Source organism: Lynx canadensis, chromosome A1, assembly GCF_007474595.2.
Source record: "Lynx canadensis isolate LIC74 chromosome A1, mLynCan4.pri.v2, whole genome shotgun sequence".
Classification (NCBI taxonomy): Eukaryota; Metazoa; Chordata; class Mammalia; order Carnivora; family Felidae; genus Lynx; species Lynx canadensis.
Genome location: NC_044303.2, coordinates 67,127,006 through 67,149,012, shown reverse-complemented (window position 1 = coordinate 67,149,012; position 22,007 = coordinate 67,127,006). Strand labels below are relative to the sequence as shown.

General features: G+C 45.5%; 1 protein-coding gene across 3 annotated transcripts in view; it reads left to right on the top strand.

Moving 5' to 3' along the window:
• ABCC4 (ATP binding cassette subfamily C member 4) overlaps window positions 1-22,007 on the top strand; it is a 263,778-nt gene that overhangs the window by 96,421 nt on the left and 145,350 nt on the right. For all 3 annotated transcript variants that reach the window (XM_030312762.1, XM_030312755.1, XM_030312770.1), the window contains 5 exons: window positions 1,419-1,520; window positions 5,429-5,518; window positions 6,865-7,056; window positions 17,409-17,503; window positions 17,754-17,840. In XM_030312762.1, the coding sequence (XP_030168622.1) occupies window positions 1,419-1,520; window positions 5,429-5,518; window positions 6,865-7,056; window positions 17,409-17,503; window positions 17,754-17,840 (566 nt within the window). The remainder of the gene's footprint in view (window positions 1-1,418; window positions 1,521-5,428; window positions 5,519-6,864; window positions 7,057-17,408; window positions 17,504-17,753; window positions 17,841-22,007) is intronic.

The window sequence follows — 22,007 nt, the reverse complement described above, 5'->3', positions numbered from 1 at the left end:
TCCGAGGGAGGGGACCCTACCACAGCTTTGGCTAAGCTGCCGACTTCCAAGGCCCAAGCCATTGGGTGGAGGAAGGTTCCTGGGCATGATCACTTTCCACTGGCCTAAACTTAATCACCTGACTCTGCATAGCTCTGTGGGAGGCTGGGAAGAGGGGTCCCTTTCCCAGGCTTCCATGCCCTAAAAACCAGGAGTTTGTTTCCACAGAAGAACGAGAGCAAGTTTTGAGGGCCGTTAACAGTTGCTGCCACACATTCAAAGTTTTGGGGGTAGAGGGGTATTGGTTGTTCATTCTATTTGTACCAGTGTAGCTTTTCCCATTGAATTATGTCTAGCATTTGCAGAGCAAAACCGAGTTTTCCTGTATATGTGATTGTGTTAGGTTTGTAATGGTTAGCATGACTTGGTTCGATTCAAATTGCACCAACTTGCTGCTATCTGGTGTGGACAAGAGCAGGAAGCGTGGAAAAATACCTTCTCCTGCTGTCGAGAGGGTATTTGCTAAGGAGAAAAGACAAGTGATTATGAAGAGATGCTTGTAAAAAAAAATATATATATATATTATTTTTTACAAGCATATGTATATATATATATATTTATATATTTGTATATATTTATTTATTTAAGTAGGCTTCATTTCATGCCCAGCGTGGAGCCCAACATGGGGCTTGAACTCATGACCCTGAGATCAGGACCTGAGCTGAGATCAAGAGTCAGATGCTTAACCAACCCGGCGCCCCTAAAATTTTTTTTTTTTTTTTTTAGAATGATGACAAGTGATAGCTCATGACAGGAAGGATGCATTGCTGTGATGCTTATGGGGGGAAAAGCAAAGTGTACCCAAGTGCCCAGGGAAAGGGCAAAACAGAGAAATGGACAGAACCACATTTTTCATTCAGAGTCTCTCTGCCATTGGTTCTGTGTTCCCAGCCTGTCCTTTTGCATCAACTCGATTTCTGAAGGCCTGGGGGTGGCCTTTGTCTGGGTGCCCAGCGTCTCACGTGGTGCTTGGCACATGGTGGGATTAGATAAATATTTATGTAATCATTTCCTACCAACTCCCATGTTTATTGTTAGTAACACAGGAGTAAAACCGTGACAATGTCCAGGTTCTAAATGTGTTCGCTGCTCGTAACTATATTTTCTCTTGAGGGAAGAATCAGTATACTTGTTGAGAAGGTTACAGAGTTAGCTTTGTGAACTCAGTGTGTGTGTGTGTGTGTGTGTGTGTGTATACTGTATTATATAATTACATAGTACATACTGTGTTCTGATGTGAGTCCCCCTTGTAAATACAGTTGGTAAAATGATACATACACAGGCTGCGTAAAATGCTACGTTGCAAATTCCAGGAAAGCAATTATTCTTGCTTATGCTTTGTTCCTACAGCTCAACCAGCCTTTTTCCTTCTTCTGCAGAACTTTCTGTTACTTGACGAGATACCACAGCGTACTCCTCAGCCGCCATCAGACGGTAAAATGATCGTGCATGTGCAAGACTTCACTGCCTTTTGGGATAAGGTAACAAATCCTCCCTTGCAAGATCACAACTGGTAAAAGACAACTGGGGATGTAGATTTAATAGAGAATTTTGATTTTTTTTTTTTTTTTTACACACCATATAAAATGTGACTTGCATTGTTTCCTTGAAAGTATATTATAAACATTCTCAAAATCAGGAATAAGGTTTGTAGTTAATGGGGATTAAGTATAAAATCAGCCCAAGGCATACGACATGTTCTTTGTCCCATTGTTAGGAGAACTTTCCAAGTATGATCACATTGTTTTCGGTGATAAGTTTGCTGCAATGTCCCCATTTACAGGATTGAGCAGACAAGTGATACGTTCCGGAACGGGTTAGCTAACACGTACATCACAAGCTGTTACAGAGGAGAGACTGGGAAATCAGTGTACGTTTTTTACCCTGACGCTATCAGACCATCTCCTAACATATGGAGTGAGGCCCATGATGTGGATATTTCCTGTAGGGTAGTGTGAGGGCTCCTGTTCTTTTTTTTTTTTTTTTTTTTTTTTTTTTTTTTTTTTTAAATTTTTTTTTTTCAACTTTTATTTATTTTTGGGACAGAGAGAGACAGAGCATGAACGGGGGAGGGGCAGAGAGAGAGGGAGACACAGAATCGGAAACAGGCTCCAGGCTCTGAGCCATCAGCCCAGAGCCCGACGCGGGGCTCGAACTCACGGACCGCGAGATCGTGACCTGGCTGAAGTCGGACGCTTAACGGACTGCGCCACCCAGGCGCCCCGAGGGCTCCTGTTCTAAGCTTCTGGAAGGTGCTGGCTACTTTGGGGGCAGGCAGGGGAAGGGAGGAGGCAGCTGGTGAGCACAGTAAGTGCCAGTGATTCCCAGCTTCAGGGTTCTGTGTGGGAAGCTGACAGGTAGGACAGGTGAGGTCACGAAGGTTTTCTGACACTTGGTTGATTTAGGACATTTAGGCAAATGGGAAAAACCCTTCCTACCTTACTGCAGCGGATTCCCTCCTGCTTGGTAATTCTCCACTGGTGCACTTGAAGCACTTCTAGAAAGCTCTGTTCCAGTTCCCTTCTGTGAGTGCTGGGGAGTTAGGTAGTGCACTGAGGTAGTTACCACACACCCTGTATGATGACCCATCACCACCTTTCTTTTGTACGAACCGTGCAACACTGTAAAATGAGCACTTTTGTTCTTCTTCCCAGAATTTAATCACTTGTTCCCAGACTTTTCCTGCAGCTTTTGCGTTGTAGCACAGAACACCCCCATCCTGTTGTCCTGCCCTCGTCTGGGGAAGGACTGTGCCTCTCACTGGGGGTGATTAGGGGCCCTAGGGTGAGGGAGGGGCACAGACATTGGGGATTTGGGAAGGAAGCTGAGGCCACCGGGCTGGGAGGCAGAAGGATGTGGGTTTTCAGACCACCCACTAGACAGCTGGGTGGGTAGGTGGGCAAAGGTCTTCGCCCCCACCTGGTTTCATTCATGAAAGGAATGCGCTCGGTTTCAGTGTCTGAGCTTGGAAGTGTATGGTCCGGAGGGAGCCTCTAAATCGCCGCGGGGCAGGGGTTTTCATCCTGTGGTTCACTGCTATGTCCCCAGGGCCTACCCCACGGCTGGGCTGGGCTGGCGCATTGCATCAGCCTCTACTGAGCCCCAGGGCAAGGGGGCCTGAGCACCCCTGAACTGTCACATGCTGCCCCCTTCTGGTCACGCTCGAGCAATGCCTGACCCTGGAGCCCGGGCCAGGAAGCAGCAACTTGTCTGGCGCTAACAGGAAGCTCTGAGGTGCAGGGAACGGGAAGCCAGTGTCGTTCTGTGGCTTCTTACTTTGTAGATGTAACTGAGTTAAAAAAAAAAAAAATGTAGTCAAGTAGGAACTAGTTCGTTGTTAGACATGAAGAGAGGAGTGGAAAAGCTTAAAAAAATGTTTCTATGTATTGAAATCCACCTTAATGACAGTTTTTATAATTCGATAGAATCTGGGGCTGGTTTTTTTGGTGTGCATGCGTGCTTAAATGTAATTATCCTGGTTTTAGTATGTACCCATTTTATGGCCAATTATTCCAGAGAAGGTTTTCATTTTGAAGATCACACAGACCTTTTATTTCTCCTGCTGTGCCTTTAGCCTTTCTGCCTTGTGTTAACTGTGTGTACACATTCCCAGCGTAGAGAGAGGTCACGCAGCAGCCCAGCTCTGCACCTGTGCGTGGGAAAGTTCGCTCAGCTGCTTTTGGCTATCCGTGGCTTGGATTCTTCCTCCCATCATCCCTCGTAGTTGAACTTGCAGGGAATGTTTTGAACAGAGCTCTGTACGTTTCTCTGCCCTTCACGTATCTATTTGGAGGTTTGTCTTTGAGGAACCCTTTTTTAGAAATGTAGAAGGTAGCAGTGCCTTAGATCAACTCATGGTCAGTTTCCTGTGATCGTGGGAGGACATTCCCCCAACTGTGTTTGCAGAACACTAACCCCTTACAAGCCTTCTTCAGAAAGGGTTTGGGACTCACACATATTCACGAGATCCTCAGTCCTGGGGCCATGCATGGTCAGGACTCCCAGAAGCATCCCACGGGGAAATGAGGCGGAGATTGTAACAGTGGGAACGAAGCCCACAGTGTCAGCACAGGAGCTCAACACAGGGCTCGAACCATGAGATCATAACCTGAGCCAAAACCAACAGTCAGACGTTTAACTGACTGAACCACCCAGGCGTCCCATTTATTGAGAGTTTTCTTAACACTAAATCTCCTTATTGTAGAATTTATAGAATGTTTAGGAATACAACTTCTGATTAGCACGATTTTTGCTTTATCCTTTTCCGTTGTGTTGGATTCTGTGCTGTAGTGCACGCCTCCATGTGTTTTTTTTTTTTTTTTTTTTTTTTTTTACAGTAGAAGTACTTTGTTGTACCTGTTTACTAGGACAGGTAATGCATGGTACAGGTAGAAGACAGACTATTTCTCTGGTCCGTGATACCATATACTAACTTACTTGTTATTTTTGTTGGTGTTAAATTTGAGCTCTGATTACAGCCTTGACCACCACGCACAGGAGCCTTTTTGCCAAGAGTGATCTTACAATGCCAAGTGCCTTCTTGCTTTGTGAGCATTACTCAGATTCCTTCCTTATTAAATGAGAATGGAGAGGTTACGGGAGATTTCCAGTTACTTAGTAGCAAAGGGCCTGGCATGCCGTGTACTTATACTGCCACCTTGTGGGGGTTAATGGAATAGACGATTAAAACGAAGGGTCATAATGTAAAACTTGAAAACTTCCCATACTGAATATTCTGTTAACTGTATTCTTTTAATATTGGTGTGCACCAAGAAGTTTTCATTTCAGAAGGGTGCCTTATCATTTCTACGACTTAAATTCCGTGGGTGTCTAGAACTGGGTTCACATGCAAATCTGCTAAGAGAACAGGCCTTCTGAAAAGCAGCTAAGCCCCAAAGAAGTGGTGAGGGGTGCCTGGGTGGCTCAGTCGGTTGAGCATCCAACTTTTGATTTTGGTTCAGGTGATGATCTCACAGTGTGTGAGATCAAGCCTTGGGTTGGGCTCTGTGCTGACAGTGTGGAGCCTGCTTGGGATTCTCTGTCCCTTTCTCTCTCTGCCCCTCCCCCTTTGCACTCTCTCTCAAAGTAAATAAACATTAAAACATGTATGTATATATATTTATATTTTTATATTATATTTATTTTTATATTTATATATGTGTATGTATGTATGTATGTGTGTATATATATGTATATACATATACACACATGTATATGTAGAGAGAGAGAGAGAGTGTGAAAGGGACTCCAGCACATGGTATCTTCAGAGAGGAAGGGGGAGAGATGTGGGTTATGTTCACATATCAGTGACTATTACAGTATTTTCTTTTTGAGGTAATTTGTGTTACTTTATTGAAATGTGCCTATTTTTGTGAACTTGAATTTGTAGGCATCAGAAACCCCAACCCTACAAGGCCTTTCCTTTACGGTCAGACCCGGGGAATTGTTAGCTGTGGTCGGACCTGTGGGAGCAGGAAAGGTAAGTCATAGTGCCTTTCGACAGCTCGCTGCCATGCCACATCCCATATTAAATTCTTGGGGTTGGGCTGTGTGTAACACAAGTTTGACTGGGTATATCCAGAATGGCATTTCTCAAAATGTGTTCCATGGAGCATTGGTTCTGCAAGAAGGTCACACGGCCGCATCAATCTGGATCGTGTGGTTGTGTTTTTCTTGGTGCTTCAAGTGGCACAGTTTGGAAATGCTTATCTGGAAGATGGATGTCTCCGTGAAGGAAATTCCTTACGTGACTGCTATTCGGGATGGAATGACTAAGAAAACGGATTCTTCTTTTTGTCAGAGCAAATTCTACAGGAGGTCTTGGGGTTGTAAAAGGCTCTTCTGGGAAGCTTTAAACATTTCCTTATGTGGCTTACCCAAGTCACGTCCGCGCACAGTGGTGAACGTATGGCCACGTGCATGGCACTGTGCTAAGAGCAAAAGACACGGATGTAAGAAGGCTCGGGCTGATTGCCCTCTAGAAACACCCAGGTCCTGGGGCAAGACAGGTACGCGAAAGGATGATTTCGGCTCAGTTCTGAGCATTCTGTTAGTGGTAGGCACAGAGCCACCACGTCCGTATGTCGTGAAAGACTTGAAGGAGGTGTGTGTGTGTGCACTTAGCTCTGTGCATCTGAAACAATAGAATAGGGAATGCTACGTGTAGGATGAATAAATGATCGAGCCGTCATTTGATGGGTTTTTGCTTTTTGGTAACCTGACCCCCTTCAGAGTCCCTTTAATCTTTCCTGATGCATTGGATAGATTATTTACACACAGCTTTTCAGAAATGAGGATAGCCGGATGCAGGACCACCTGCAAACCTCAGACAGAGGAAGTGTGTATTATGCCAGCCTCCCCTGTTGGGAATGGCCAGCAGTCTGTCTTTGAGCACAGCATTTCATTTGGGGGGAAACGCGCTCGGGCAGAGCAGGCTGGTATCCTCTGTTTTGTTAGCATTCAAATTTGATTTTAAATTTGTAAAAAATACGTATTTATTTTTGGGAGAGGGGAACAGAGGATACCCTGCGGGCTCTGCGCTGACAGGCTGACAGCAGTGAGCCTGACGCGGGACTCGAACTCACGGACTGTGAGATCATGACCTGAGCCGGAGTCAGCCGCTTAACTGACTGGGCCACCCAGGTGCCCTCTGAGCATTCACATTTTTTATTGCACCTTCCAGGGCTGTACTTGAGTCTGTTTTAAGTGGAAGCGCTCTGATGTGTATCAGACCCCGGGGCTGGGGGAGGCGGGATTGGGAATAGCAGCGGCTTGTCTGTGCCCAGTGCTGCTGGCACACACTTGCTTGTTTCCAATCTGTTTCAGTCGTCGCTGTTAAGTGCCCTGCTGGGGGAGCTGCCCCGGAGCCAGGGGCTGGTCAGCGTGCACGGAAGAATCGCCTATGTTTCTCAGCAGCCCTGGGTGTTTGCAGGAACTGTGAGGAGTAATATTTTATTTGGGAAGAAGTATGAAAAGGAACGATACGAGAAAGTCATAAAGGCTTGCGCTTTGAGAAAGGTAAGGACTTTTGAGTTACACACGTTTGAATTTCAAGTAATAATAGTGTTGATTGAAATGACAAGGTTGAGTTCCTTTTTTTTTTTTTTTGAAAGCTCTTTGGACATTATCGAATACTTCAAGCTGGTCTTGTGGGCAGACACACCACATGTAACTGCACAGAGGCACTGCTGTTTTAATCCTGATGTCATGAGGATCACAGGATGCTTCTCTTGTGAAGTTTTATTCACTTTGCACTTTTTAAATGGACAGTTATAAAAAAAAAAAGAGTAGCGTAAAGAGCCCTCATGTACCCATCCCCCAGCTTTAACCATGCTCTGCTGGGGGAGGAGGAGTAAGGCTGACCATTCCCCCTGCCCTCTGCCAGCCTCACCCACACCCCGAATTATTCTGGTGCAGAACGTAGCCCTCCTGTAGTTTGTCTGCACGTGTTTCCTTCATTATCTCTAAAAGATAAGAAGTCCTCTGAAAAGAAACCATGTGTTCACCCTTGAAAAGTGACCACAGGTCCTTAATATCATCACTGTCCTAGTCCACGTGTACATTTCGTTAATTATCTCAGCAGGAAATCTGGTCAGCCATTGGTTTGAGTCAGACCCCACGTAAGGTCTGTACTTTGCTCTTGGCTGATTTATATCTGGGGTCCCTTTCAGTCTCTCGGTTTCCTCTCCACTTGATTTTTAACTTGCGATTTATTATTTTAAGAAAAGGAAATGTTTTCAAATTTATTTTGAATACTACATCATTGTTTTTGCAGAAAATGACGAGATGAAATGTTGAACTGTACTTGGGATTTAAATAAAATTGATGAATGAATGATAAAAACTGAACTTACTTGATAGGACAGTATAATTTAGCAAAAAGGAAAACAAAACGGTCCATAGTGATAAATATTATGTGACTCCCTTTGGGTTATAAAAATCAGTGGATAATGGCGATAAAGGGCTCTCCCTGGGGTCTGCTCGATGCAGGCTGGACATCCGACTGTTCTTTTATACTGTGTGGAAAAGGCCAGGACAGACTTTTAAAGGTATGGAATTGAAGGCTCCCAGCCAGTGTAGTGAGGAAATAGTAATTTTGCTTGAACAATGGCTTGAACATGATAGATTTTATCAGGCGAGTAGCATTTTATGATGTGGACAAAACATAATTGCTTGTTTAATGGGCTTCTATTTCTTTCCCCTGGGTCATTGTTAATGAGAGATTATGTGTTTTCAGAAATGACATCAGGTTAGCAGTGGTGAGCGAGATTTTTGTTCAATGGTGTATACTGTGTAAGGAGAGGGAGAAAGCAGTGGTGGTAACTGCCATTTATTTGGAGTCCACGTGCTAATCACTTTTTTGCCTGTCGTGCATGCGCACACACACACCCATCCGCCCACCCACCCACCCACGCACACACACGTACCAGTTTTTAATCTTTTACCAGTGCTTTTGATGGCATGCACCACCCTCATTTTATAGTTGCTAGAACTGAGGCTTATAGAGATGAAACAATTCACGTAAACATCTGCAGCTCAAGTTCAGATTTTTCATGACCCCAGATTCCATGCTTCAAGTTCAGATTTTTCATGACCCCAGATTCCATGCTTCAAGTTCAGATTTTTCATGACCCCAGATTCCATGCTTCACGGGGCCATGACACCTCCCAGCAGAGGGAGTTTATAAGGAAGAGCGATTTTTAAAGTTGGGTAATTGAGGCGGAGGCCAGTACTGACACCGGTGAGAAGCCAGACGCCGAGAGGCAGTGGCCCCAGTAGCCCACCTGCAAGCCTGGTGGGCGAGGGTAGGACGTCAGCTCCGCTCCAGGAACGGTGTTGTGGAGCATTTAGAAAAATGGGGATGATGCAGCAGTTAACATCCAGAGCTGGATTCGAGGATGTCAACTTTGAGCATACAACAGGCATGTACACAGAGTAGCAACAGTTAATTCAGATATAACTGGAGAAGTTCTTAGGCAGACGGTCATCAAGTACTTGTGGACGTGGCATGTGATACCACGAGGGTGAGTCTCCTCAACGCGATGACTGCCGGGAGCGAGGGGCCGAAGAGGCCACCGTGTGGTCCACGTACCTTGATGTTGTGCACGTGTGAAGATTACAACCCTAACTGGGTACCAGGAGCTGAAGTTTTCCTTCTCATATTTACACCACTGCCTTTTCAGCTCATAAACTACTAGGTAACCTTGTTCGACATAACTACTATTTAATTTAATTTATATTTTATATATTTTATTTATTTATTTATTTATTTATTTATTTATTTAGAGAGAGACAGAGAGAGAGAGAGAGAGAGAATGCACGTGCAAGTTATCAAAGGGCAGAGAGAGGGAGAGGGAAAGAGGAGCGGGGCTCACCTGGGCTCTGGCTCACCCAAAGCAGAGTTCATGCTCACCCAGTGTGGGTCTCGAACTCAGGAACCATGAGATCATGACCTGAGCTGAACGAAGTCAGATATTTAACCGATTGAGCCACCTAGGTGCCCAATGTAACTACCCTTTAAATGATTTAAATAGAGGTGCTATGAGTGTCCAGGAAGAAGAATTTTTAAGAGTAATAGAAAAGTACTGAAATTCTGTGTGGCCAAGAAGATTCAGACAGATATGTATGTGCTCCAATCAGGAACAGCGTTTTCACATAAGATAGAAAAGGAAAAGTTTTTGCCTTAACTTGCCTCCTTCAACACTGAGCCAGTTGTAAATGCTATGTTTAACTCTTGGCCCCTAACACGAGAAATTATATTCCGTTGCCACAGAGGCTGGGAGAGCATTCCTGAAAACAGGGGCATTAAACTTATTTTTAGCCCAAATAGATGTCACTTATTATAATAATGAGTAAATTATGTGATATATTTTTTTAAATGGGACAATTGAAGAAGGTGGGGTGTGGAGTATGCAATGAACAGAACACAGGCATTTTCTTTTCACCTTCCTCAAGCCTAACTCCTGATGCCCAGAGCAGATTCCGAAGAGCCAGGCCAGTGTTTGCCTGTTTCTTTGCACGGCCTTGCTTTTCTGGTGATAGCTCAGCCCTGCCTTTCTACTCCCCACATTTGACCATCCCTGGAGAAAAGCACGTGTTGGGACAGTGGCTGCCATTCAGCGTTTTCCCCAGGGACTGATGCCTTTGCCACCGCCACATGGGACGACTGGACCATTGTGTGGGCCACCTCTGGGGCACGTGGACTCTGGCGGGAAGGGCCCCTGCAAGGCGGGCTGTGCTGCGATTCTTGTATTCATGGTTCCATGTTGATAAACACGGACGGTTACCTATTCTGAGTGACACGGCATGTGGGGTCAGGGCCCCTTGTGCTCCTTCCCTCCTGGACAGAAAAGGAGGCCCGGCGTGGAGATGTAGTGAAGGGTGGAGTCCTGGCCCCAGCCTTGTCACTTCAGACACATCCTGTTACCTGTCTGGGCGTCTCCCGTCTGCTCCAAGTGACGACAGTGGGTCTGAAGATTTCTAAGAAGTTTGGCTGCAGTTCTGAAATGCCATCTATGACTCTGTTTAGTGATTGGTAATGGCTTTAGGAAACCACAGAACCACCTGATGAGTTACGAGATCTTTTGCTTTTCTCCTCTTGGAACCCATGTGTCAACGGATGGGCATAAGATGGCTACAGAGAGTTGTGGCGTCCTGGAATTATGTTGCCCGTAGATACAAAGACTGCATGTGTAGTAGAAAGGCCTTGGCCTTTGGAGAGAGACAGTCTCGAGAATTAACTTGGGATGTTAGTCCATTTCCTTATTAAATGGTGGGCATATGGGACTTCTGTCGAGACTAAGCAGACATGCCGGGTTTTTGAAAAATGGTAGCTATTGTTACAATTATAGTCCTTTTCTCTAAATTCGTATATACATATAAATATAATAGTGATTTCTCCTTACAGCCTCCCCTAAATCTGGAGGGAAAACAAAACAAAAAAGGGCAACATTTCTTATGTGTATATTACTAACAACTAGATGTGTTACACTAGATCTAATTGAAGTTTACTTAAGTCGTTGAGCAGATAATATTTCTGAAATAAAATAGGAGGATATGAAGTAATCACATTTAGCAACATCCATTTAGACTGATGACATACTCAGAACGACACTGTAGCAAGTTACAGAGTATAGTTTAGGGAACAGCTGGTTAAGTCCAAGGCCCTGGAGGCAGACAGTTGTGGATTGAGTCTCAGTCTATTTACCAGCTCTGTGATTCGGGTTACAAAGCTTGAGTTTCTTCGTCTATGAAATGGAGATGATCAACCTCATGTGGTATTTTTTAGGACGAAATGCAATAACTTTCTTAAAGCACCTGATTGCTAGGGACGTAACAAGCATTCTATAAATGCTAGAATAGTGTTGAAGAGATGCTGCCTCTTAATTAATAAAAGAGCAGCCAGTTTTGTGTAGAATCACCTCTATGAAATGTGACATGTTAGAAAAGAAGGTATTTGAGTATATAACTTCCATTATTTGAGGTGATATTTGTTATAGGTGCTCTAACGTAGTACGTTACATAAACCACCAACAAAGATAGTGTCTAACAGAAGATAAGCAATGTATCACATGACATTTGTCTGGATATTTTACGTTGGAAGACTTTTTAGCATTTTTGGGTAATACATACTTGAAGGTGTAATATTGATAAATTCAAGTTTAGTATTTTCTCACATAGGTCACTCGAATTTATAAGCCTCTCTGGGGTGCTTACAGGCTTACAGTTTCTTCTATTTACTACATTTCTGCCAGCTTGGACATTTTCTTTTCTGATAACATTGACGGTTGTAAAATGATTATTGTTTTATCTTTAGTTTTTCATCTCTCACTTGAGATAGCTTTTACATATGACATAGGAAATAAATAAGTACAAAAGGGATCTATAAGGCTAATCAAAATACGGAGACTAAGTTTATCGATAATCGTGTGTGTATAGAGAAGTCTTCAAGTCTTAATTTTGATATTATAAGTATACTTTTTATTTTAAATATACTTTAAAAAATGTCTGTTTATTTTTGAGAGATAAAGAGCACAAGGAGGGAAGAGGCAGAGAGAGAGAGAGAGAGAGAGTCCAAAGGAGGCTTGGAGCTGTCAGCACAGAGCCCGACGAGGGGCTCGAACTCATGAACTGTGAGATCATGACCTGAGCCGAAGTCAGACGCTTAACCAACTGAGCCACCCAGGTGCCCTTAAATATACTTTTAAATATATTTTCCAGTAACCACTTGGGGCAGCTTGATGAGGAAGGAAGAGTAAAAGGCTATGAATAGAGACAAACTTCATTCAGATTCCATCCATTCCATTTAACAGCTGGCAGTCCTCAGACTGTTATGTAACCTCATCTCAGTTTCCCCATCTGTGAAGTGGGGCTAATTCTTTGCAGCTTGTGAGGATTAGAGATAATCACTGTCAGACAACTGGGCACCAGGCTTGGTGCATAAATCTTACCCTCTAGGAGCTGGGGAGATAAACCGTGCATGCATGTACAAATTATGAAGCAGAATATGGTGGGCCCTTCCTGAGAAATCAAGGTCTTGGGAGTGTAGTAGAAAAAGGGTGAGTTCTAATTCAGGAAGCTCGAGGATGGTTGGGGAGCCGACAGGCCATGATAGGAGGGCCAATCATGGGAGAAATGTTAGGAACAAAGCCTCGGAACTCAGGCTGTTTGACTCGGGATCCAGCCCTCCTTTGCCCCCCAGGCCTCAAGTCTGGCTCTCCTAGACTGTCAACAGTCTGCTCAGTGGTATTTCTACTGAAGTCTCCACCATTGCCAGAGGGCACTCGACACAGGTTTTGGGCCTGGTGGCATCAACCCAGCATCGCTGTTTCTTGGCTTTCCTCTGGTCTTGTATGTGTGCTTTTTAGTGAAAACCATTACAGAGGAAAGAGTTGGTTAAATGTCACTGTGATGTAACTAACATTAGAATATCTTCTTCTCACTGGGAGATTGGGAGAATTTGAAATATTATGCTCAACTCAGGCTTTTCTCCTTTAACTGAAACGGAAAAATTATGGTTCGAAAATTAGCCTGACTCAGATTTCACTTCATATTCTTTGAAATGTTGTCCCCACTCCCCTCCCCCATCCCCCCCATCTGATGCTTGTCCATAGTTTGCAGAGTCAACAACACACTCAAAAATCTTACTACTGGGCTCAGAGAGCGTCTGTTCTGTATTCCCTAACTGTGCTAAGTGAAAGGGTGGATTTTAAGTGCCTTCTCTAGAAAATGGCTAAGATTGCTCTGCCACAGTCTGGTGCTATTTTAGAAGGAAAACAAAGCAATATAAAATCAAGGCATAAAAACCTAAGAACACTTTGCCAGGACTGTCAACAGTGACTTGGAGGCCAAGTAAACCGTGTGGGTGGGTGGAGGCTGGGAGCCTATCTCAAAATGGCCCATTGTTTTTAATGGAAAGCCAAAAGCAAGCGATGGTGTTGACTTCTGAGCTCAGCAAAAAAAACTCCATGTGAAATAGTGGATTTTCATGATTGACCAGTTGCTGCCTTTCATTTACTGTAATCCACTTAGGCTCTGAGCATGCAGGGAATTCTGGGAGTCTTTGTATGCTGTCAGGGAACGGGTTAGGATGGGGTGCTCTCTCTCCCTTCTCCTTTTGGTGGTGTGCTTGGCATGTTGTGATTCACCCTGAGGGGTCCCACTGTTGGTTTGATCAGAAAATCTGTATCAGCCATGAATAGCAGGTCATGATGATTTGTGTCCTTTTCCTACGTATAGAAGGTGTTTGTCCACGGTTTTGATTGTCACGGCATCCTTGAGCTTAGCCATTCTTGTCTCTCCAGCACATCTTGTAGAAGAGGAAAAAGAGGCTTAGGGAGATCAGTGGACATGCTTGTCATGGACATTCCAGCATGCCACTTGCTTTCTCCCAGATTTGCCAAAGTTAGAGACGAAGAGATGAGGGTTTATCCGTAGAAAGTGTTGCTGTGTATCCTAAGTCTATGCTTGAGAGGTGTGGTAGGTAACCAGCAAACTCCCCCACACTCTGCTTGTCGATGCTAGGACCTGTTTAGTGACAATTACAAGCCATCTAAATAGTTAAACCTGTTACCTTGTCCTTTAGGGGATGTTCTTACTACTCCCTTTTTTTTCTCCAGGTACTATGATTGGTTCATTTCTTTCTTTCTTTTTTTTTTTTTAATATAATTTATTGACAAATTGGTTTCCATACAACATCCAGTGCTCATTCCCAACAGTGCCCTCCTCAGTGCCCATCACCCACCTTCCCCTCTTTCCCAACCCCCATCAACCCTCAGTTTGTTCTCAGTATCCAAGAGTCTCTTATGGTTTGCCTCCCTCCCTCTTTGTAACTTTTTTTCCCCCTTTCCCCTCCCTCATGGTCTTCTGTTAAGTTTCTCAAGATCCACCTATGAGTGAAAACATGTGTCTTTCTCTGACTTATTTCACTTAGCATAATACCTTCCAGTTCCTTCCATGTTGCTGCAAATGGCCGGATTTCATTCTTTCTCATTGCCAAGTAGTATTCCATTATGTATATAAACCACAACCTCTTTATCCATTCATCAGTTGATGGACATTTAGGCTCTTTCCATAATTTGGCTATTGTTGAAAGCGCTGCTATAAACATTGGGGTACATATGCCCCTATGCTTCAGCACTGCTGTATCCCTTGGGCAAATTCCCAATGGTGCTATTGCTGGGTTGTAGGGTAGATCTATTTTTAATTTGTTGAGGAACCTCCACACTGTTTTCCAGAGAGGCTGCACCAGTTGGCATTCCCACCAACAGTGCCAGAGGGTTCCCCTTTCTCCACATCCTCGCCAGCATCTGTAGTCTCCTGATTTGTTCATTTTAGCCACTCTGACTGGTGTGAGGTGATATCTGAGTGTGGTTTTGATTTGTATTTCCTTGATGAGGAGTGACGTTGAGCATCTTTTCATGTGCCTGTTGGCCATCTGTATGTCTTCTTTAGAGAAGCGTCTATTCATGTTTTCTGCCCATTTCTTCACTGGATTATTTGTTTTTTGGGTGTAGAGTTTGGTGATCTTTATAGATTTTGGATACTAGCCCTTTGTCCGATATGTCATTTGCAAATATCTTTTCCCATTCTGTCTGCCTTTTAGTTTTGTTAATTATTTCCTTTGCAGGGCAGAAGCTTTTTATCTTGATGAGGTCCCAATAGTTCATTTTTGCTTTTAACTCCCTTGCCTTAGGAGATGTGTCGAGTAAGAAATTGCTGCGGCTGAAGTCAAAGAGGTTTTCCTTTGCTTTCTCCTCTAGGGTTTTGATGGTTTCCTGTCTCATGTTCAGGTCCTTTATCCATTTTGAGTTTATTTCTTAAATAATATTCATATATAACTTGATAGATTCCCAGATCTTCACATGAAAGCATGAAGCTTCTTCTTAGCTTTGAGTTCCACCTGGCTTGTGTGGAACAAGCATCTACTTAATTCAGCTGATCACCTTGGTGTCTCTTGAACACTTCCCTTTTGTTTTTCCTTTCCAGACTACTCTTCTCGTTTCTTGTACAGATCTCGTGAGTCACTCTATCACCATGCCTTAAATGTGAAGACAAGGGGGCCGCCTGGGTGGCTCATTCGGTTAAGTGTCCGACTCTTGGTTTCGGCTCAGGTCATGATCTCACAGTTTGTGAGACTGAGCCCCGCGTCAGGCTCTGTGCTGTCAGCATTTTTAAAGCGAATAAACCTAAAAAAAATGTGACGGGGTGCCTGGGTGGTTCAGTTGTTTAAGTGTCCCAACTTCAGCTCAGGTTATGATCTCATGGTTCACGGGTTCAAGCCCTGCACTGGGCTCTGTGCTGACAGCGGGAAGCCTGCTTGGGATTCTCTCTCCTTCTATATCTGTCCTTCCCCTGCTTATGGTCTCTCTCTCTCTCTCTCTCTCTCTAAATCAATCAATCAATCAATAAACTTAAGTAGAAGACAAGGGTCAGGTGTTAACCTTCTCTGAGGGTTGGGAGGCTGAGGTCAAGATCAGCAAACTGGCTGGTTAAGACACACTTGTTCTTTTAGGGGCGCCTGGGTGGCTCAGTCAACTAAGTGTCCGACTTTGGCTCAGGTCATGATCTGTGGTTCGTGAGTCTGAGCCCTGTGTCAGGTTCTGTGCTGACAGCTCAGAGCCTGGAGCTTTCTTCAGATTCTGTGTCTCCCTCTTTCTCTGCCCCTCCCCTGTTCATACTCTCTCTCAAAAATAAGTAAACATTAAACAAATTAAAAAAAAAACCCACACTTGTTCTTTGATAAAGGAAGTCCCATGGCTTTCCAAGTCATGTGTGTGCCACCAGCTTGCACAAGTAGCCCTTGGCACAGACCTCCAGACTTCCACGTCCAGCTGCAACCTGATGTCCTCTGTAGGCATCTTGGCTTGCCCATAACCACGATCTCAAGTTGCATCTGCTGTCTTGCCCAGCTCAGTAGCCGGTGAGGCAGTTCTTCCCCTTTCTCACGTGGAGGACGATACATCGCTCCTCTTCTGCCACCACGACCCCACCCCTTCATCAACAGGTGTTACAGGCTCGACCTTTGAAATTTGCCCGGAACCTGACCACTGCTCTCCATTTCTGCTGTTCTCACTCTGGTTCCAGCCACAGCCTGCTCTCACCTACGTTCTTGCAGAACCCTCCTGATGTGTGCCCTGCCTTCACCGGATGCCCATACCATCTCTTTTCCACAGAGAGGCAAGAGGGATTTCTCAAAAACCTAAGCCAGGTCATGTCCTCCTCCCCATTTCACTGGGAGTGAAACATGCCCCCCGCCCCCTTACCTCTGCCCTTGCTCTCCCCATTCTTTTCTCACTCTGTCTAGCTCTGCTGGCCTGCCTGCTAGTCCTCCAACACCTTGAGCACCCATCTGCCCCATGGCCTTTGCGCTTGCTTGTTCCTGCACATGGACTGCTTTTCAGTTTCTGCAGGTGCACTTATCTGTGAAAGCCCCTCTGATCAGAGACCTTCCTGACCCCCGTGTAGGATGCACTTCCCCTGCCCCTCTCCCCCTGAGCCGCCTTCCTTTTTCTTCTTAGGACTTGCACTCATGCTAATTTTTCATATTGTCAGTCTCCCTCCACGGAAACTCAAGGGACTGTCTTCCTACAACCAAATTCATTGTGCCCAGAACAATGCCAGACATACAGTCGATGTTCAATAAAACATCTGTTAAAATGGTGAAATGCATAAATACTGTGGGGAAAAGCTGCTGAATGAAAACAAAAACCCCTGAGTTTGTTGGAAAGGTTCAGGGTTACAATTCTGTCTCTTTGAAATATCATCTATTGTAGTTGATCCCATACGCGTATGAAGAACCGGTGCTGAAAGTCTAGGACGACAGGAGGATATATTTTACATCGTTTTCTTCTTCTTTGTGTCTCCGTGCAGGATTTGCAGCTTTTGGAGGACGGAGATCTGACCGTGATAGGCGATCGGGGAGCCACACTGAGCGGGGGGCAGAAGGCCCGGGTCAACCTCGCGAGGTAATCGCGGTTCGGTTGCCCTCCCGCGCCTGCGCTGTGTGCGGCTCCCAGGGCGCCTCACCCGAAACCACCTGCGGCTGCGCGGGGTGGGGGTGGGGCGCAGTGGGAAGCACGAATCTCGCGTTATTACGGCGGCTCTCCGCGTGAACGCGACCCCAGTTGTTGCTGAACGCCGTCGGGCCTTGGAGAGGAGGGGGTGGGGTTAGGGGTGTGGGGCGTTCTCCCGGCTGACGGCGCTTTATGTTTCTAGAGCAGTGTACCAGGACGCAGACGTCTACCTCCTGGACGATCCTCTCAGCGCCGTGGATGCAGAAGTGGGCAGGCACTTGTTTGAACTGTGAGTTTGCCTGCTCCGGTCACTTCTGCTAAGAACCGCGTGGGGTTTGGGGAAGAGGGCTCGGGAAAGCCTGGACGCCTCGGTAGACTCTGCTGCTTCTGCTCTGGCGGCCGTCTTTCTCCTCCCTTCCCTCCACCGACGATCCGTTTTAGAGACATTTTCGGGGAACAAGGGGGAAGATGCAGACGGTGCTTACTGCGTCGGGGGCGGGGCGGTGAGTGGAGAACAGGCTTTAGGGGGTTAAGAAATAGATGGCAGATTTCCCCTTGCTACTTGTAGGTGATAAGACGTTGTTGGTGGAATAAGGAGGATGCTGGACAGTTTTCTGAATTGAAGAATGGGACTCGGTAACGTGGTGCTTGGCTGCCAGGTTCTTTTCCTTCATCATTTTTGTTGATGGCACATTTAGAAGTGCAGTTTGCTGGTTTGTGCTAATTATCCCGTAGGTTAGGAAGTACTTGGTAAAGTCTAGAATAGTTTAAGAATGACTTATCCCGTATCACAGGATGGTTTCAATAATTGAGTGTTGCTTCATGGGTTCTTAAAATTAATAGGTAAGGGCCCCCGCATGTAGGGGTAACTTGAATTTGAAACTAGATACCCAGAATCTAGCTTATCTCCTGGCTCTCACTTTGTGTTTCGGGAATTGGTTTTCATCGGCTCTTGCTCAGTCGTGAAACCACTGATGTAAGTACTGGAAGCTAACATACGTGACTGATGCTTCCTGTGGACTGAGTGTAGACTGGCGTATGCAGAAGCATCGTGAGCTCACTCTTGCTAAAACGGCATCCAGATCTACCCCACAGTTAGCTTACTGTTATTAAAGCCGGTGAGCACTTTGAAGTGCATTTCCTGAAGCCCTAATGTGTGCACGGTGGTAGAGGTTCTTGCAAATGATGTTGAAAGTCCAGACCAGGGTGTCGGCCCCTTCGTTTCTCCTGAGACCTCTCTCCATGGCTGGCTGATGGCCGCCCCCTTGCTGTGTCCTCACACGGCCCCTCCTCTGTGCACGTGCACCCACGGTGTCTTTCTCCTTATGTCCTAATCTCTTCTAAGGACCCCAGTCAGATTGGATAAGGACCCGTCATCAAGGCCTCATTTTCACTTAATTACCCCTTGAAGGCCCTGTCACCAAATTCTAAAGTAGTGGGGGCTTAAGGCATCAACATGTGAATTTTGGGGAGGACACAGTTCATTTACAACAAGTCCCAAGTAGCAAAGTAAAGAGATTCTAGCAGAGAGAGCAGTGTGAGACAGTTCTGGGTTCTGGATACGAGGAGCTGGGACTCCGTGTCCCCTGAGTGTGGGTTCCTGTCATTTCTCCCCTAGAGCATGTATGTACCAAGTGTTTCGTTTTGGGATGATGACAAGTTCTGGAGATGGGTGGTGGTGATGGTTGCACAACGGTGTGAGTGTCCGTAATGCTGCTGAGCTCTATGCTTAAAGATGGTTAAAATCGTAGATCTTCAATTTATTTTACTGTAATTAAAGAAAAAAAGAAGCATGGCAGCATTGAATTTTTCAGAATGCAGAGAGCCGAGCAGCTGATACCTGACATGGCCTCCAGCTCTTTGATCCGACCTCCTTGCCCATCCCTTCCTGATCGCCACTGGATGAATTTTCCCTTAGGGAAGTGCCTTGTGGCTTGTTAGTGAGTTCGGTGACAGAGATTCCGACCCCCTCCCTTGGTGGCATCAGGAGTAGTCCAGCCTCCCTGTCCCCAGTGCCCCCCCACCCCCAGGTTCACAAATGTGTCTCCCCAACCTGGGCGGGGGGCGGGTATTGCGCACAAGCTCTCTATCGCTGTAAGAACAGTTTCCGCTGGCCATTGAGTTTGTGTCACTTGGGAGGGGAGAAGATGACCTTCTAATTGCCAAGTATCAGTGTGCTTATCACAGAAACTCTCCCAGGTTGTTCTTTGAACCCAGGAGGTATTTATAAAGTCCTCTCGCACCTTTCGGGTTTAATGGCTTTGGATATACACTTGATAGAAGCAAGCTTGTTAAAATTGTTGTTTGCTAATCAGAACCACGTTCTTTGGGGAAACTTAGGGCAGAGAGCACGAATGCAATTTAGGAAATCACTCAGCAGCAGCTGGAGAATGTTCTCAACGAGCTAGAAAATTGGACTGAACAATATACTATGAAAGATGGCGGTTGTGTTGAAGCTCAGAGATGTGAAGTGTTTTGTATTAAAAGTGAATGAGTTACACTTCTACTTGCCATTAGCAGTTTACTTCGGTCGTGAATATATATCCAAGGTTATTAAGGTTTGCGAGTCTTACAACTATATGCTGTAAACATCGACGTGGATTCTATCACATGTGGAAGGTTGGAGGCCCTTGGGTGAACAGAAGCGCATGTAACCTGTTGGAGCGGTGGATCCTTATTTTAGAGAGCCCCATATCCCTAGACCCTCACTTCTGTGTAATCAGTTCGAGTCTGTCCTAACTGGATCTGCCCCACTACTGCCTACTCTGTTCACCTTTGCCGCCTCAGGCCTCCACGGACCCCCTTCATGCTCAGGGCGCAGCTCAGCATCCTCAAGTGGCGAAAAAGATTCTTTGCAGTCTGACCCATTTGCATTTCCAGCACTTCCTCATGCAAACTCCCTACTCCGGCCACGCTGGCTCTCGTGCAGTGCCCTGAATGAGCTGTGTCCCTTCCTCCTATCTGCCTGTCTGTACAGATCCTGTTCCTTCTGTCCGGGAGCCTGGGGGCCAGTGTGCCAGGACAAAGAAGATGCCGCTGCCACCTTTCCCTCCCGTTTCTCCAAGGGGTGGCCTGTGCCCTTTCATCTTCCCACAGCCCTCAGTGGGCTGTACTTGAGCACTGATGAGTCCCCCCTACCCCTGACTCACTGTGAATGCATGAAGGCACCTTTGCGCAGCAGGTTTCTCTCCCAGAGCCGCTGCACCTGCTGTACCTTCTTCCAGGAATGTTTCCCCCAGATATGCTCATGGTCCGTGTGTCCCCTACATCCAAGATTGCAGCCCTCACCTTGCTTTTTCCTCATAGCATACATCACGACCCAAGAGTGCACTTTCTGTATTTATTTAATGTGCCTCCCTCTTCACAGTGTTGTCTGTTTTCTTGACCTGTAGATGTCCTTGGCACTTAGGAGTGCCTGGTACCTCAACAGAGGTCTGTCGATTGAATGAATGAGGGTAGTGACTGTCTTATTTGTATCCCCTCTACCACAGTACATGTGCCCTCTTAACACAGCCCTTACACAGGATAAAGGTTAAATAACTTGTTACTGATCCTTCATTTTTTTTTTAATGGCATGGCTTGGAAATTTTTACTGTTCAAAATTTGGCAAGTAGAGTATTTTCCTAGAGATTTTGATTAAAAAACATAATTTAGAAAAATTTAGAGCCATCACCTGATAACATCATTGTAATTCTCTTTATTTTTTTTTATTTTATTTAAAAAAAATTTTTTTTTTTTAACGTTTATTTATTTTTGGGACAGAGAGACAGAGCATGAATGGGGGAGGGGCAGAGAGAGAGGGAGACACACAGAATTGGAAGCAGGCTCCAGGCTCTGAGCCATCAGCCCAGACAGAGCCTGACGCGGGGCTCGAACTCACGGACCGTGAGATCGTTACCTGAGGTGAAGTCGGACGCTTAACCGACTGAGCCACCCAGGCGCCCCTGTAATTCTCTTCATATTTCCTCGTGTTTGGTGGAATGTTAGGAAGAAAACATTTTAAAAGTTTTGCATTGGCCCATCTTGGACGCAGCAACCCATCAGATGTGGTGGTTAACATCTGTCTTCAGGGATTGCCAGCAGGGAATTTTGAATTAAGAAGTAACAGTTCCCTTAAACACGCTAAGCCTGAAGAGGGGTTTACTCGCTCAGGAAACTTAGGAATAAAAGCCACACCAAGACCTTTCAAAAGGGAAACATTAGGGGCGCCTGGGTGGCGCAGTCGGTTAAGCGTCCGACTTCAGCCAGGTCACGATCTCGCGGTCCGTGAGTTCGAGCCCCGCGTCAGGCTCTGGGCTGATGGCTCGGAGCCTGGAGCCTGCTTCCGATTCTGTGTCTCCCTCTCTCTGCCCCTCCCCCGTTCATGCTCTGTCTCTCTCTCTCTGTCCCAAAAATAAATGTTGAAAAAAAAAAAATTAAAAAAAAAAAAAAAAAAAGGGAAACATTAATCCTCCTG